Source organism: Cyanistes caeruleus, chromosome 3 (genome assembly GCF_971803275.1).
Source record: "Cyanistes caeruleus chromosome 3, bCyaCae1.hap1.1, whole genome shotgun sequence".
In the NCBI taxonomy this organism is placed as follows: Eukaryota; Metazoa; Chordata; class Aves; order Passeriformes; family Paridae; genus Cyanistes; species Cyanistes caeruleus.
In genome coordinates, this window is record NC_141703.1 from 90,989,261 (window position 1) to 91,007,413 (window position 18,153).

The following is an 18,153-nucleotide window of genomic DNA, read 5'->3' on the forward strand; positions in this document are numbered from 1 at the left end:
CTATGTCCTCAGTTGGTGTCCAGCAAGGTGGGTGTGCAGTGGACACCAACATCTCGGCCTCCCGGGCGGAGAGGCTGCTGGTGGGCTGCAGGCTCAGCTCTCCCTCTGCCCGCCACATTAACAGCCAGGAGCAAGTGGGTTGGAACACCCTCTCTGCAGGCCCACTGGGGGGATTACTTCCTAATCCCCACTAATTAGAAGTTGGCTAACGCCTGGAAGCATGGGGGTATAGTGATGTTATGCTATTTTTCATTCAATTTTGGGTTTGGTTTTTTTTTTTTTCTACCTGACGAATCTGTGGATGTTCCCAGTATCCTTATAAATGCATGGGCCTCTGCAATTTCTGCTGAGCTCTTGACTTAACTATAACATGGGGTAATCATTCCTGGTAGTTAATTATTGGCTGTGTTTAGAAGCAGAAAAAGTAAAAACAGAAAAAGGAAAATGGCAATATTTTCTTTATGTGTGGTAATTTCTGTTCAGTTATGCTGAACAACTTTTCTTTTTTTCTCTTGAAAAACAAACACACACAAAAAGCAAACAAAATCCACCTGTTTCACTTCTTCATTCCCATTTGATAATTTATTTCTATTTAACTCATCTCCAAGTTAAATTGTCCCAATTTTAACAGTGCTTGACCAGTAAGTGTTTTTGACTGGTGAATATCAAAACCTTTCTTTGCCTTCTGCATTTTCAAATGTGCCGTGCAGAAGTAACCACAGCAATTCCAGCTGAGGGTGCACTTTCAGTGTTCATGGTGGCATTAGAATACTTCCAGCATCCTTCTTTTCAGCCTCTGCCTTTAGACACCCTGACAGCTTGCTTGCTTCTTTGACCACCCTTGTATGTTGAACAGATGTTTTCATTGAGCCGTTCACAGTGATACCAAGATTTTTTTCTCAAGCGATTACATTTGAATTAGAGCCCCATGGTATATGAGTAGTTCAGATTATTCTCTCAAGTTCTTATTACTGTCCGTTTGGTAATGTTGAATTTCATCCTGCATTATGCTGCCCACTTGCTGAGCTTTGTCAGATCCCTTGGAAGTCTCTCTCAATCTTCTTTTGTCTCAGCCAACCCAAATCACTTTGCCAGCTTCCTGTCTCTCTTCCAGATATTAAGGAATAGATTAAACCACCCCAGAACTGGTTAGAAACCTGGGGTAATCCCTTGTAATCAGGGCCAGAGCAAGGACAGGGGGAGAGGGGCTCCCATGCCTCTGAGCCTGGGCACTGAAGAGTGGGGCAGCAGCTCTGGACTCAGTCTGACCTCAGCTGGCCTGAACCCCACTGGGGGCAGGGCAAGGGGGGGAGTTCCCACGCCAGGCCAGCAGGGGACAGGTCTGGCACTGAACTGGCATCCTGCCCAGAACAGTTTAGCAGGTGCACTTTGAAGTGACAGAAAATTAATTACTTAGTCCTATCCTTTTCCTTCCAAAATTAGAGTGGATTGCAGGGCCATAAATTCCCCTGAGCAGAGATGGAGCTAGTTTGTCTCCTATTGTGTACTTTTAGGGGCTTAGGGTATTGGACTGGTTTAACCAAGCCCTGCTGCCACTTCCAGGTTAGCCTCTCTTATGGAAGGCATGCTAACTTCAAGAACCACCTGACCTACCAAGGGTTTGCTTGTCTTTGATAGCAGTTACAGCCACTTGAGAAATTTCTTTCTTCAGCTGCTCTCACTCCTGGACTCGTCCCTTAAATGTACTGAAATGATTGGGTTTTGGCTTTCGCGGTTGGCCTTCAGTTTTGTTCTCAGTTGTAGTTACCATTTTATGAAGCAACTGTTTAGACTTAATCACTTCTTGTTCCTTTTGTTTGGCTGTACAATGTGCTCTCTTGCTTCTCAGCATTTTTTTGTTTAGGGCACCGAGTGCCTTTTCAGTGATGATGCTGAGATTGCTTCAGTGCACCACCGTACACTGTAACAACTTTAGTTCCCCTGCTTTTGGAGTTAGGCTGTTTGGACCGTTTCTGCTTTTAATTGTTCTTTCTCTAACATGCAAGAGGCACAATGCAAAGTTTTGTTTCCGTTTTTCTCACAGGGATGTTAAATTTGAGTATGTAGCAGTCCCCATTACTTTGTATCTTTGTATCAATTGCGGTGTTGTCGCTTCTAAGTGTGCTGGGACAGGTTGTTCCAAGTCCTACCTACGCTCTTTTAGACACTGCAGAATTGTAACCTGCTGTGACTTTTAGCTAATTCCTGCACATGTTGCTGAAGTCACTATTTTTTTTCTGTTTTCTTTGACTTTGTTCCTTTGCTCTCTCTCCACACTGTGCAGTAGATATTCCTTACCTGATCAGGAGGCCATAGGGAAATACAGGTTGCTTTAGTGAGATTTTTTTTTTTTTTTTTTTTTTTGTTAACTTTTTTCCCTCTTCAGCCTTGGCTATCTAGATGAGATTTGTGTATCACCCATCTTGCAGTTCGATGTCTCTGCCTCTTTACCCACACTGGATTTCCAGGCAGGGCATGAGTCTGTGATGAATTTTGCAGCTGTGGGCACACAGACTGCAAGGCATGTTGGACACTGTGCTGGTTGGTATGGCTGTTTAAAGAGGTTGTTGCATCATGTTGTAGGGGCTGGTTCACTGCATCAAACCTGAAGTGCTTCTTGGAATTTTTTGCTCCAGCTCTACACCACCTGCTCTGACCTGTGCTCCCTTGTGATTTATCAGCATTAGCTGCACTCTGAAATGTTTGGTTTGGAGGTGATATCTCAGCAAATACAGCTCTTCTTCTTGGCTAAAAGGTCCCTGGGAGCTCCTGCAAGGAATGCACCACTCACTCTGCTGCCTCTCACTGCCTGTGCCAGTGAAAGGGGCCTGGAGCTCCCCACAAGCCTCGGGGAAGGAGACAGGCGTGGGTGGAAGATTGGTTTAGTGAACCAAAAGGTGATGGAGGGCTTCTGCAGGGCACTGCTGAGCTTTTGTGATTTCTGGGCTGCTTCCAGAACTAACTGTGTGGTTGATCTCCACTGTTTGATGGGGTTTGTTGTCTGAACATCTCCGCTGGTTGTGGAGCTGCTTGTGTGCAGACCTGCTTGGCTTTCTGGCTGCGTGAGCTAGTGACTCGGAGAGGTTAGGAGGACCTTGGCTACTTGGCAGAGGGACAGAATGGCCTCAGTCTGTCTGCAGAATCGTCATGTCCTTGGCTTGTCAAGGGCAGCCCTTCCTTTTGCCCCTGAAACAGCTGGTGCGCCCTGGGCCCTTATTACGGGACTCATCCGCAATCAGCGCCTCCCTCTCCTGTGCTGGAAATGCATCGCACACGGAGAGCAGGCTTGTGTTTCTCAGCTGCACGGAGTTGCAGCAAGGCTGTGCTTTGCTTGTTCTTTGGGGAATGCTCAGTGCTAGCTCTACAGTAGCTTTTTTGCATAGTTTCATCTGTTCTCGCTGCTCTCGCCCTTATTCCCAGTCGCTGTTTTGCCTTTTTATTTTTATTTTTTTTTCTTCTTTTGCAAGACTGCATTTCAGCTGCCACATTGACAGCAGTTGTCTGTTTATGCACAGAATAGGTACAGCGCAGGCAGGCTTCTCCCACCCCCTTGGTCCCCATCCTCCAGCCCTCCTGCACTACGTGCCCTGTCCCCCACAGCTTCACCCTCGCTGGGAGCTCCAGCCCTGAGCCAGAGGGCTCCCAGCGAGGGGAGCGCTGCAGGTGAAGGGGGGGAGCTGAGCCATCCCACCGCCGCCGGCTTGTGTTGCATCCTAATTGCAAATAGCCCTTCCGGCGTCAGCAGTTTGTGGCAATAATTGACAGGAGGTGCCGGCGAGGTGCTGAGTCAGAGCGAGGTGTGCTTGCCAAGTCACTGCAGCAGAAGGAGTCCGATCGCCTCGTGTGGAGGGAAGCCAATGGACGGTGGGTTTCCTAGCTGCCTTTTGGGCCTCTTGCTTTCCTTTCTCTGAGGCTGCATTTCAGCTGCAGTGATGCTATGCATGTAAGGGAAGAAGCAGGGTATCGGGGAAGCTCTGTATCTTTTGCTTTTTCCTTTTAGGTTGTATTTTTTGGTTTTTTGGTCTTTTTTTTTGGCTGTGAGCACTGGGATTAAGGGATGCGGGCTCCATTCCCACCTGCTGCCACTGGGTTTCTGTGCTGTCATTTCTGTGCTCCGAGCAAGCAGAAGGGGTAGAAAACACATGTTGGGGGGTAGTGTCGAGAGAGTGGCCCTAGTGACAGATTGATGTCTCCTGGGAGAGGAAAAGCAGCATGTGACATCCTCAGCTGGGCAAGGGGGATAGCTATGCAAGCTGAAAAAGCTGCAAAATAAAATTACTGAGAAGGTGTTCTGTCCTGTCCTTCCTGAGGGTTGTTTCTGCTGCAGTGTCCTACCATTTATTTAGGGGTTTGAAATTGCTCGTTTGACATGCAGGAAGATGAGTGCTTGTGCTGTATACATCTAGCACCTGATGGACCTCCAGGTCAGGCTCATGAGAGCTTTGTCATTTATCTCTGATCTTCTTGCATATGGCTAACATCAGTGTTTATACCACAGCTGAATATGTCCCAGAGGTCTGGATTCTTTCCTTTTCCTTGCTTCAGGGTGACTTCAGTTGTCTTTGTCTTTCTCCCTCTCTGTAGCACAGGGTACCTTTTTCCTACCTTGGACAGAAGTCGGTATTTGTTTCACAGTGATCTAAATATATGTGTCTACTGTGTGCTGCCTTTGTAGGGAGAGTGTACTATTTTTGCTTTTAGTAACCACTTTGTGGAATGAGATGAGGAGCATGAAGACAGAGGCCCATGTATTTTTCAGAACCCTTCATATCCATGCCGTTTTCTGCCCACACACTTTTTTAATGCTAATCCTTGTATAATCTTTCTCTTCACCGACTCAGGTAACAGCCATGTTATGTAGATCACCATGCAGCTGATGGAGAAAACTGAGGCCCAGAGATGGGAAGTGCCTTTGCCATGGTCATGCAGGATTCCCATGGCCAGCCTGGGGGTGGAGCCTGCATCTCCTGACTGCCAGCCCATGCCTTCCCCACTGGACAATGCTGCCTGTCCACTCATTTAATCAGTGGCCTGCTGAATACTTTTCATCCTGAGTTTTCGTGCCAGTGGCTCATGGGTGGTTACAGATTCTGAGTCTTTAGAGAAAATCTGTAGTGACTAAATCAAATGTGGCTCTTCTTCCCTCATCCTTGTCTTAACCACCTTTATGATGAATATTTTGCATGGAGCCCCCCCAGAGGGGTGGCCCTGGGGTCACTGGTGAGGGGACTCTGTGTGCAAGGTATCTGTCCTACTCACCTCCAGTTAGCTGCCTGGTCACCTGCTGGGTGCAGTCTGTGACACTGGTGGCAATCCTAAAATTGATCTGTGCCTTGAGAATGCTTTGGAGGAAATCCTTCTTGACTAGGTTCTGCTGCAACATCAGTCAGGGCTGGTTTGGGAGGCCCAGGATGGTCTGCTACATGACTGGCCTGCCTTCAAGTTGTGTTTCTGTGTGAGTGTTGCCCTGTGTGGTGGAGATGCGCTAGCCAGGGTGCTCCTATAGAGAAGAGTGAGTCTGGTCCTCAGGCACTGTGAAGTTTTTTCTTCATTGCTTAAGGGAACCCTAGTCTCCATATGGTCTAATGAAGCTCTTCTTCCTTATCCACTCTACACTTGTGGTGTCGCTTCACCCTGAAAATAGAAAAAAAATAAAGCATTTTCTCTTACAATTGGGACTTTATAAGATACCTATGGGAATTAAGCACACAATTCCCTCAGGTTCTTTTTAAACATCCTAGTTGATGTGAATTTATGTTGGCAGTAAGCAAGAGTGGAAGCAGTCCTGTCAGCAGAGCCACAGCTATTCTCCCTTTGATGTAGAAATTGCTGCGGTAAAGCTTATTTAGCTTTGAGGTCTGTGTGTCAGGACCTGGGACTGGAGGAGCCTTCACAGACTGGATGACCTCTTCAAGAGGTCTTTGATGTGAGTGGACCCCATGCTCTTGCTTCCTCTGGGGGTCTTCTCATGAACTCAAAAGTTCTGTGGAAGTACCAGTGTGTAATAACACTGGTGTAGGGCCTCTGTGGTGTGCTAGGCTTGACAAACGCACCTGACATCACTGGGCCAAGGACTGAGTCTGCTATGAGTCAGTCCAGGATGATGAAACTCTGCCAAACCAACTCTTCTTTCCTTTCCAAAGGGTAAAAATGTGCATGGATGGTGAAGAGTAGCATTTAATTGCAACTCGCTGCAATAGAATTTGCTTTGGAGATAGCTGAGAGATTCTTCTGACAACTGCAGGAATCCTTTTTTATTCTCTTTCTCCATAACCAAAGAATGACAACTTGTATCAGTTTTCCACAGATGGAGAAATTCAGTGACAATCATCATACTTATAATTAAAAGTAAACAGTTATGATATAAAATAATAAAACAACTGTTGGAGACCAAACAAGTAGTGGAATGTAGCTGTCACTTAAAACAAATCAGGACACAAACAAGAATAAAAAGCTGCCTTCATCCTTGGTTATGAGTGACAACCCTTTCTGAGATTTTGTTTTCATGGCTAAAATTAATTTCATAGTGTATTTTAGCTTTCTTTTCAGCATTTGTTCCTCTGGCCATATAGCCAGGGCACAGCTGGCAGCTTCTCTTGCAGCTGCAGGAGGGAAAAAGCGATTCAGGTGGGGATGCTGCTGACCCTGTGATCCAGTGCAAAGCCAGTGGGTCCCAGAAGGCCACTGTTGTCTCCTGCCAGAGATCTTCCAGCTTCTCCTCACCCCTTTCACCTTTATGGAAAGGTTCACTGTGTGGCTTGATAGACACAAAGGGATGTCCAACTCTCATTGTGAATTTATCTGAAATGGGCCCAAGTTGTGGAAATCTCATTAAATTAGCAAACTGTGTGAGGCTTTCATTCATTTTGGTTTTGCTCAGAGTACAGCTTGGATTATTCTCTCAGATTTGAAGAGTTATTCAGCCTTGGAGCTCAAAATCAACTTACAGGCTAAAATCAGACCAGGTCTCCTTAGCTTAGCTTTAAAAACAAAAATGTACTACACTCAAAGTCCATTAAAGCCAAAAGGCTGTCTTAATGCATGTGCATATATATAATATATAATAATGCACATTTAACTGTACAGTCAAAATAAAGCAGCACTGGGAAATGCATAAGTTAATGATGCCTTGTTATGTATCCTGTATCATTTATGGCACGAATCCTGTATCTTTTATGGCATGAATTTTATAGTCTAAGTGGTAGTAAGATTAGAGGTAGGTGAATAATTTATAACAAATAATTTATTTAATGAATTCCTCTTCCATTTCTATTTGAAAATTGTTTGTGAACATCCTGCGGTTTCTTTGCATTTTACTTATTTGAAGTTACTTACTGAATAGCTTCTACAAATAATATTTGACATGCCACATGCTCATAAGATGATTTGTTGTTTTGGTTTTTTTAAACTGTTTGCTAGGAGGGGGAGCAGCATTTCAGCTGCAGGGTTGGTTGGTCAGCATTGATACAGAGAAAAATTTCATGCCATACTATTTCACTATCCTGACAGCTCAAAGTAATTGCTAGAATTAAGCAGTTTCTGAAAGGTATCAAGAATTAGCTGTTACTTTTTAATAATTATTCAGACTGTTTGTGTGGATAGGCAAGTTCAAAACTCACTTTTGCCAGTGAGTGCTAAAATTGCTCAAAATGTGTTACTTCCTTGTACATTTACGTCACTAAATTAGAACAGCTTCAGAAATGAACAGAATGCTCTGAGGTCCACAGTCAGCAGTGTGCTGTGCATATGCCTGACTTCAGGCATATTCCTGAGTAGATGCATAAGTGGTGGAGTGGCAAATTATGAACTTCAGCATATGTTTAAGTGATTTTCTGAATTAGGGATCAAAATAGAGAACAAAGCAAATTTATCTTTCATGAAAGTGAACATACAAGAGAATTCTGTTTTCTCATTTGCAGTTACACTGTGTGTTTCAGATGGGGAGTGTGGGGGAGTGATGATATAAATGTTGAATTTAGTTGCAGTATTTCTGATTTCATCAAATACAAGGCAGTTTATCTGAAGTTTCCCATACATGTAACTCTGTGCTTTTTTCCCCCTTAAATATTGGAGGAAATAGTATGAAGAATTGAAAAACAAATAAACAAAACCTCAGCTATTAGTTTCAGGTTTTATTTATAACTTCATCTTTTAAGCCTTCTTAGATTTCAGAATATTTTCCATGTACTTTTATTGGCTTATCATCCCTGTAAAGAAAAGTTAATTTGAAAATATTAAATAATGCTTGACAAAAGTAATGAAAATAATGCATCACAGACAGAAGAATTTTCTCTGTGTCTGCAAGGAATAGGTGTGAGTTATTTTAGCACCTTAAAGAACAGTTGCAACAATGTCAGCTGCTGAAGGTGTACATTTTCGTGTGCAACTTTTGTGCACATTGTGGAAAGCAGCTTCTGAAGCTGCGTGAGACACTCTTCAGCTCTGTAACACAGGTGACACTTTGCGAATTGGCCTACCTGAAGGCAGAGTTAAATAGCTGGTTTTTTGGGTCTGTGAACTAGTGAGACCTCATATTCTTCTCATTCTTGCCTTCAGGCTGACCAGTGTGGGGGTCTCTTACCTGAAGTAGAGGGTGGAGCATGGCACTGAGTACGTCACCTGTGCCTGTCCATCTAATGTCGCGAACCTTATGAAAAGAAAATGAACGTGTTTAAGGCCTTTGATCTTCCTTGTGTCCCAAGGAAACAAATGCTTCTGGGCCACAGGGCCTGTGGACCCATTGAGCTGAAGTAGCTAACAGAAGACCACAGACAGTTCAGGAGAGGGTGGTCTGGGAAGCTAGGAAAAGCCATCTCTGCATCGTGGATGATGTGTGGGATGCAACTGCAGAAAAAGGCAGTCAATTATGGGTGAGGAAGAACGATTGTCCCTGTTGACTTGCAAGGGCTGAAATGACCTCCCTGAAGCAGAGAATCAAAGGAGTGTTGTTCCTCATGCCAATGATCAGAAATGCACCCAAGCCATGCTGTGCACCAAAACCCCAGACCAGACATATCATGAAGACAGGCCTGCCAAATGTGGTCATCAATGTCCATCTGTGTTTGTATGCAAGGGACTTGCACCCGTGAGAGGAGGGCTGCTTCCAAAGAGAAAGTTTCTGGAGCTCTGTACACATTTATTGCCCTTTATGTGATGATCTAGATCCCAGTCTTGTACACATGGAAATGAGTGGGGGAGTTCCAGCTTCATGTGGTAGGGAAGGTGAGGGAACATTTGTCAGGCAGGAGAAAGGAGGCCTGGATCTGGACCAGGAGTGTGTGCTGCAGGGAGGACTGGGCAGTGCCTGGACCATGCATTCCCCGGTCTATATTCCTATTTATTGATCCATGCCCCTCACCCACCTCTCCTCCTCCATGTACTGTACTGTGATTCCAGCCTCAGGGCTGGAGAGGATCCTGTAGGAAAAGCTGGCAGTAGAATTCTTAATATTGTACTGACAGTCTTCTCTCCTCTTTCTAAATGTTTCAGAACACTAATCACATGAAATATATCCAGGCTTATTGCTCATCCCTGGCACCTTTTATGACCTCAGTGATGAACATTAAAACATTGAAACACTGAAATTAAAAAGTGATAACTGGTACCATATCAGGTAAACAGCCAGTGGCCCCAAAAGTTTTCCACGTGTCTGAACACACTGCAGGGATGCCTTTAGCAATAAAAGAAGTAGCACTGCATTAGGTTTACAAGGGCAGTGATGCTATACCCCACAAGGGCTGTGGCACTCGTGTCTATGACAAGAACGGCATCAAGAGACTCCTTGAAGTAATTGCATCCTCATTATTTTGGGACCAGAGCCCAGTCAGTTCAGGAAGGTGGGAGATCAAAGGCCACTTCTGAATTTAGCTCACTTTCATAGAGCCTTGGGACAAAAATGGCAGCTGGGTTGGTTTGAGAAGAAATGTGGCTATGTCTCCATCCAGTGGCTAGTGCCAATGATGATGAGTTGGCATCCCACAGAAATTCAGTTTTATTTGGGGTGATCTCCCAAAAGAATGATGTGGCAGATGGGAGGCTGCCTTCTTAAAGCTGACTTTTACAGAGGTCTAAGATGTGTCTTGTCTTGTGCCTTTCTGTCTTGTTCTGTCTTCAGAATCTATGGTTATAACCGTAGATTTATTAATAGTATCAATAAAATATGATATAGCAACAACAACAACAACAACAACAATATTATCAACAACAATAATGGTCATTATTATTTACTATTTTACACTCCTGTGGGAAAGACCCTGGTTATGCCAAGTGGTTCTGCTGTGACTCCAATGGGATGGTGCACAGTTGCAGACCTAAATGGCTATGGCCATACATCATGCTTTCTGTGTCTCTCTCACAGTCAGCCAGGACAAGTCGAAAAAGGCAAAAGGAAAGAAAATAGACAAATTTCCGCATCCATAGCAGCTGGAGTGAACGCCAAACAGATGGGCTCTTCCACCCCGATTATCCTAACCTCCTAAATATAGAAATACAGGCTTTTTTTTCCCCCTTCTTTTCTATTTTTTTATAAATTTAAATTACCCGAGGGGGTGGTGTTAGCTCACGCTAGGGCAGTGCTAACGAGTGCAAATAGAAGTCATCTGCTGACAGAGTCAGATCGCGGCTTCTGCTCATGACTATCCCCCCACCCTGCCCACACACATTTTTTCCATTGAAAGTGTGGGGAAATGATAGGGGCTGAAGCCATCCTCTCTATGGGCTGGGGGAATATGAATGTGTGCATGAAGAGGCTTTTATTTCAAATTGTGTCAGTACTTATGCAAATATACAGAGTAAATAAACACCAAAGAATATGGCTAAGAACTACATGTCCTTGCCTCCTCCTGCAGACGGTTTGGTGAGTAGATGGGGTAGCAGTACTTCAAGTCACTGGAGGAGTTCACAGCTATTTTGGTTATCATTGCACAAGCACACTGATAGATATAGGGTAGAAGGGTGCAGGGTCTGCTTTTTATCATGTCCCAACTCGTGTTTTTTTGCAGCATACAGAGAGATTGGAGGGATGTCTTCTGGCAGCAGGCTGGTTGTGCCTGCACAGCCTCATCCTTTTTGTTCTGCAGTAGTTGACATCAGCAAAGCAGCAGCAGCAAGGTTGTGCTTTGTGTGTGATTTTTTCGACTTCTTTTGCTGTACTGAGGACTTGAATAGGAAAATTCTGATTTTTTTTTAATTTTTTTTTTCCAGTGAGGAAGTATACCACCTCACCAATGCTGTGTTTTGCATTCATTACTTTAAGATTACCTTTGCTCTTTCTAGCCCTGGGGGCTGCATTTTACACCTGTTATCAATCTTGACCAGTCTTGGAGAGCAGGTAGCAGGAGGAGGTGCTGCCTGCACAACATAGCAGAGGAGTCTGGGGCTGTGTCTGATCCCTGCCCTGTTCTACACTTGCACAGTGAAGAGTGCACACACCTAGGTCTTGCTTTCCCCACCTCTAGGAAGGGAATGAATGACAAGGGCTTGTTTCTGGATGTTTCAGAATGCTGTCAGGAAAAACATTATGTTGGTGCTGTATCGCTGTTATCATTGTAACCACAAACTAAGATATATAATGAGGATAAAGGTTAGGAGCAAAACTGCCCTGACTTGGGGCCCAGCCAAGCAGAACTGCAATGTTTTCCCCTTGTCATTATGTACAAGGGTGTGTTGTGCTCTGTGGATGTATCTGTGCTACCATCAGTGCAGATATACAAATAGACCCTGTGTAAGACTTCAGAGACTGTGAAGAGGTTCTTTATCTTATGGGCTGCTCTCCATGTAAGGCTAGCGTTTAGTTTATTAAAGCTCCCAGAGCTCATTTTGCTTGTGTGCTCATGCTCTCCTGCAGAAACTCAAATAGCTGCAACCTTAACCACAGGTGCCAGAGTGCCATATGTACTTTTGGGTTCTGTAGGATCTGCATCTTCCTTGGAGGTCTCCCATGTGCAGGAGAGGTCAAGAGCTTTTGGAGGAGGCTGGCTGGGGAAGGCACGGAGTTTGCACTGTTGAAGAAGGCCTCTAAGAGTAAGTTCATCCAGCAGCTGGCAGGGTGACAGAACTGCAGGAGATCCTTCCTTGTGGCACAGGGATGAAGCTGGTGATTTCCTGAGGTTGCAGTGCAGAGGATTGTTATTCTATGTCTTCTCAGGATAGGGTGACTCTCTTGTTTCATTGAGATCATGCAGAGTGGCTTGTCTGGACTGTGAAGCACACAGATGCTGTAGATACTGGGTAGTGAGGCAAAAGCAAATAAATACATTTGGAAGCTTCCCATGGAAACAGTTTGTTTTTTACATGGTGGGGGTCATTCCACCGATAATCAGCCCAGCTGGGGCTGTGCTCAATATTTGCACTGTGTCCCCTAGAGCCTGGGTGGCTGTGCTCAGTATTTGCACTGTGTCCCCTAGAGCCTGGGTGGCTGTGCTCAGTATTTGCACTGTGTCCCCTAGAGCCTGGGTCAGGAAAGGGCTTTGCAGCTTGGATGCAGCGGCAGACCTGTGCTAGCTTCCACACGTTTGCTTAGGACTCAGGATAAGCTCTCACAGATACTGCATATAAGGGATCACAGTCAGAGGCACCTAATTGGCTTTGCAGGAGAGGAGCTTTGGCATGGTTTCTTCACTCTGATTCACAAGTGGCGGTATCAAACCTGGCTGGCACAGCGCAGGGTCACTCGAGCATCTCCGTGCTGTGCACTTGAGTACTCCTGGCCACAGCAGCTCAGGGGTGCAGGCACACCCGTGCTGGCTCTGCACACTGCCTGCTTGGCAGAGCTGCCTCTCTCAGGCTTCCAGCTGCTGCATGCTGGGTCTGTCCCTCACAGTGGCTGTGCCCTGTTCGTGCTGCTGGAGCCAGGGCTCTTTGGGCTGTGCTCACCCTGACAGAGCCACCACTGCATTTCTGCACCCAGGGCATGGCTAATCCACAGCAGGCTTGGATTGTCTCTAGGGACACAGACAGCATTTTTAGGATTTAAAAAAATAATGGTACCACAATCTGAGGCTTGTGTTTAAGGTTGCCTGGTTATTTTTAGTTATGCTTTTCACCTTTTCTTGCTTCAGTTTCAGTCTTGATAAATGTTGTTAAAAGTCCCCCTGGTTACAGTTGTTGCCCCCTGATTAGCTGTGATTTTTGTGATTGTTGTCCTGTCTTTGCTTTGAGTCACTTTACTATCTTGCCAGGATTGAAAGAGATTGTCTGGAACTTTCCTATCCCTGGATTCTAGCTCAGACTGACTTTGCATGGAAAAATTTACCCTCCTTTCTCCTATTTTTTAGAATAAGTTGGGGGGGGTGGGGTGGGAAAGGGCTCCTGCATATAGGAAAAGGGAAATGCTTTCTTTTGAATAGTGCCCTTCCACCATGTTGTGCAGCAAGGTCTGGAAATGCAGCAGAAGGGTGATCTGCGTGCTTTTTGTCACCTTTGAGGCAATCTACTTGAATTAGGCTAGATAAAGAGACTTTGAAAAATCAAATGTGATTATCCATGTGCTCAGCAGAGACAACACAAAATTCATTGAGGAAAAAGCCTCAGAGTTTTTACCCCTTGCAGCTTCTTTGTGTGGCTGGGACAAACCCAGAGCTCCCCTGCATATGCCATAAGCTGTCAGCGGGAGCAGGGAATGGGTCCATGTGTCCCTTACCTGCTTGGGAGACTTCCTTTGTCATACTTGGAGGGGGTGGAGAAGAAAGCCACCTTCCTCACGTTCAAGGAGAGAGGGAGCTGATCAGGAAGGTGACCAGGGCAGGGAAGCCTGCAGACTAAGGAGCATGGTGAGAATGGGAATGCATCGAAGGGTGGGGGGAAGAAGGGAGGAAGTGGATCCATATGGGACTGAATGGAGAAGGACTCACTGGGAGTGAGTCACATTCATGGGTTGCCCCCCAAGCCTTTTCTGCTTCATGCTGCACCAGCTCTCCCAGCTTCTCCTGGGGGAGACAGACAACAGTCACCCAGAGGGATTGAAACTGGGAGTCTTTATGATGGATCCTTTGGCCTGATGAGGCTCAGGAGAGAGTGGCAGGATGAGTCTGGGCCTGGCTGTGTCACATCGCAGAGGAACTGAAAAACTAGAAGAACTGAGCACCCTGAAAACTTCCCCAGGGGCTCAGCAATTCTGAGCTGGGAATTGAAGGTATACCACAAATATAACCTACAGTCACACATTTATTGTAAAGCCAGTAAACCAGAGGATTAAATATAGGCTCAGTTTCTGTCTATCTTGGAGGTCAAAAGAAACAGGAAGAAACGAAAGTAGGTGATTAATTTATTTGTTTGTTTTAGTTCTTAATCAGCTATATTTTAGCAGTGCCAATGGATATGGCATCTGTTGCTGTTGCTTTCCTGGCAGCATCTGGGCTGAATACCTGAGCTGTGTTGATACTTGAGTGATTAGACAGTTTGTTTATAAACTACCTTGATGAAGCCTGGTGCTTGCCCCACAGAGGTTAAACAGGAGGTGAATTAACATAATAAGAAGGTAATAATGATTAATCATTGCTACATTAGTAACAAGAAGCAGAAACTCATTTTCAAAATTGGGATAGTTTAAATTTCTATGAAGTAGATTGCCACTTTCATCCTTTCCCTCCAGGTATATTACATTTCTGAAATGTCTCCTGTCCCCTCTGTGTGAGACACTGATTACCTTGGCAGGGGTCAAAAGATGCTTTTGGGGCAATAGTGCTTTTCCCTGCTTTTGTTTTTGTTCAAAAGAGTGGAAGTTGAGGGCAAAATGGTATCTTGCCTGGATGTGATGTGTATTTTGTAGCAGCTGTTTAACCCAGCCTCTTGCACTGAAATGACTCACACTAACTGAACTTGGGCCCTACAGTAACTCAGCAGACTTTTGCCCAGAATCCATAATTCACAGACAAGATAGATGGTGTATTTCAGGGACTGGGCAGAGAGCCACCTGTACAGCATGAAGGAAAGTGAAATTCCCAAAGCACCTTCCTCCTGTCTCTCACACTACCTGGGGCTGCAGCAGGTGGATTGGAGGTGAGAGGTGAGGCTAATCAAACACAGTTCTAATAGCAGTGTGATGGCAAGGCATTATCCCTCCCTTCCCACTCGTGCTTCTCCATTGTGGAGAAAAGGCACTAAGGCCTGTGAAACATATGCTGAGATCACCATGCTTTGTCAGCTCCAGTGAACTGGATCTTGCTGCTCAGTGGGGTCTGTAAATACTCTTTACTGTGCAAGGAAGCTGTGGTGTCTGGCTGTCCTTGTCTGCTTGCTCCTAAGTCTTCCTACAGGCAGGTTCAGCTGCATAAGTGTTTGGGAGATGTCTGTTTGCTGTGGTGTTCCTGGGAGCAAGGAGGAAAATTTTCTATTTAGCTTTCCTGGTTACTTGCTGTCAGATTGTGACAGGACTCAGCACCCTGTGGTCAAGGTTACTGACCACTTTGAGAGCTGGTGCAGGCAGACTAACTCTCTCAAATGGGAAGGGTTTTTTTCTTTAAATCATTCACCAAGTGATTGTGAATCAAGTAAATTATTTTCAAATGGATCATGAATTGAGAGTAAATAATTTTTAAATGGTGTGTTGCAAAGCAATCACAGGTAGTAAAAGGGCTAGAACGGGCAGGCATTGCCTGGAGATAAGTGGACTGCTTTCTCCTACAAGAATCAATGGCAGTAAGAGATTCCTTCTCTCCTTTCCTGTCCTCTGACCTCCATGTGCTTTACTTGCATGTAAGTAGCTATTGAATATATGGCTCTTAATTCCTTGGGGAATACACAGCTGGAGAGACAGTGTTCATTTCTCTGCAGAACACATTAGTCTCTCCCAGTGTGGAAGCTTAGCTTTTTAACCAAAGCAACTTTCCTCCCACCTCAGTGAGCCTTTTGTTCTGTCCATGGCACTTTGTACTTTATTTTAATGGCTTGGATAAAGACTTCCTTACCTTCTGGTGGAGTTGGAGAATGGCAGACTTCTGGGAAAATGAGGCTTCCCTGTGTTTGTCCAAAGTTCTATTTCCGAGTATGTTCCTGTTGTCCATTAGATAGCTAAGAAACAGAGTGAATGAGAAACACAGTGAGCAATTACTGACTAAAGTGAATGCATAAGGTGGGCAGGACATATGTGTTTTATTTGTTTCTTCAATCCTTTCTTTTTACACTTCCATTTTGAATATCTGCCCCTTGGATGACATAGGCAGTTCCTGGCGAGCCAAATTAAAAACCAGAGTTCTGTGTATCATTTCTTTTTTCTTGTGGCCTGTGATCTTGTCCTGTGATAACTGAACTTTGGAGTAAGTCCCAGTGAATTACTCTGAAACTACAACACCGAAGAAAAAAAACAATACCAAACCCCAACTTTTTGTTTTTGCTCATGACTAAGATAGGAATATGCCAACTAAAGGTTATTTTTAGTTTGTCTTTTTCCAGTGCCCAAGCTAAACAAGCCATGCATGGGAAAGGGATGCCATCAAGACTGGAAGAGGAGATATTTCCCTTCCTGGTCAAGCCTGATTGAAGATGGAGACTGGGATGAGGAGAGAGAAGATGATCTCCTTTGCTGGGCTCTGTAGGACAGCTATTAACTCCCAGACTCTTGTTGGAGTTGTTCACCCTGGAGAAGAAAAGGCTCTAGGGGGACTTTAGAGCATCTTCTGGTACCTGGAGGGGGCTACAAGAGAACCAGGGAAGGATTTTTACAAAGGTATATTGTGATAGGATAATGCCTATAATTCAATTGAAGGCACTTGAATGCCTTCAAACTGAAAGAGAGTAGTTTGAGATTAGATATTAGGAAGCAATTCTGTACTGTGAGGGTGTGAGGCACTGACAGAGGTTGCCCAGAGCTGTGGATGCCCCATCCCTGGAAATATTTGAGGCCAGGCTGGATGGGGCTTTGAGCAACCTTGTCTAGTGGAATGTGTCCCTGCCCTTGGCAGGGGGACTGGAACTAGATGGTGTTTAATATGCATTCCAAACCAAACCATTCTGTGATTCTACCTAGAATGAATTTTGACTGATAGCACCGCAGAGTAGCACAAGCACAGCTGTGAAAATAAAGCCACAGGTTGGCTCCTAGAATTTCCTGTGATTGAAGTCATAATGTCTCCTCTTAATTAGTTTAATTCTGGTTTAATTTATTGAGGGTTTGCTTTGATTTACTCCATTGCTGAATTGCTCACTCAGATGGCTTGTGTGAAGAGCTGCTGCATTTCCTTGCAGACTGGAAAGTTGTGCTATAATGTAATGATCCAACACAAGTTCCTGATGATACTACCCCCCTCCTCTCACCTTGTTCCACTCCTCCACCAGGGGAAAAAAAAATTGAAAAGGAAGGGATGGATCCACAGGTTCTAATGCTTAAAGAGAAGCAAGACATTTTTTGGAACCTGATAACCATTTTTGCATTGAGTTATCAGCACGTCTCTGCACCAGACCTGCTACAAGACCATGGGCACAAGGCCTTATTCCTTGGAGCTGCTGTTGCTCCATGTGTAACGCGGCTCATTTGCGTTTGGGACGTGCTTTTGGGATCGTGGGTGTGTTAGATGCCCAGCCTTCCTGCATTTGCTTCCCACGGGGCAAGTTACACCGGGGGCTCCCGTGCCTTCACAAGCAAAGGGTTTTGTTCTCCCCCTTCCAGCATCCTCTTGTGCCATGTATGTGCCGGAGAGCGTCTCCCCCCTCCTGCATCCCCGTGCCCCGTATCCTTTTCCCGAAACAAAGTCTCCCAGCGATCTTCTTGTTGTTTGTGAGGAGCCAGCAATCCTCCTCCTCCTCCTCCTCCCGGCTGGGTGCAAGGCCCTGATTTCCATTTGAATAGCAAGCTTTCTGCTGAGGCTTCCCCAGCGGCCCGGAGAGCGAACAAGGAGCCCACTGTTCCCGGGCGGGATGTTCAGCCAGCCCCGACGTCCCCGCTGTCCTCAATGCGGCTTTTCAGCCCCTCCGCTGGAGCCCGGGCTGCTGGGGGACAGGCTCCCGGCCCTGGGCAGCATGCCACTCATTTTAAGCAGTCCCAGCCTGTTCCCACTTCTGCCTTTATGGTCTAGCAGAGGCCTGTTTGAGTTGCAGCTGGTTTTCGTGCGGCACCGAGGCAGTAAAAAAGGGAGGGATAAGTCAGACTAGAGTGGGAGCAGGGGATAGGATGAGATAGGGTCCTTTGCCAAAGGCTTGAAGGATGAGTGGGTGTGAGCC

The 18,153-nt window shown here is 45.4% G+C and overlaps 1 protein-coding gene across 4 annotated transcripts in view; it reads left to right on the top strand.

Moving 5' to 3' along the window:
- Positions 1-18,153, top strand: part of IGSF11 (immunoglobulin superfamily member 11) — a 104,126-nt gene that overhangs the window by 5,854 nt on the left and 80,119 nt on the right. The window contains exons 1-2 of one of the 4 annotated variants that reach the window (XM_086882853.1): positions 3,262-3,663; positions 3,766-3,864. The exons of the other annotated variants lie outside the window; for them this stretch is intronic. Of the exons in view, the coding sequence (XP_086738979.1) occupies positions 3,858-3,864 (7 nt within the window). The 5' untranslated portion in view covers positions 3,262-3,663; positions 3,766-3,857. Of the gene's footprint in view, positions 1-3,261; positions 3,664-3,765; positions 3,865-18,153 lie in introns of those variants that run through there. 4 annotated transcript variants of the gene reach the window in all.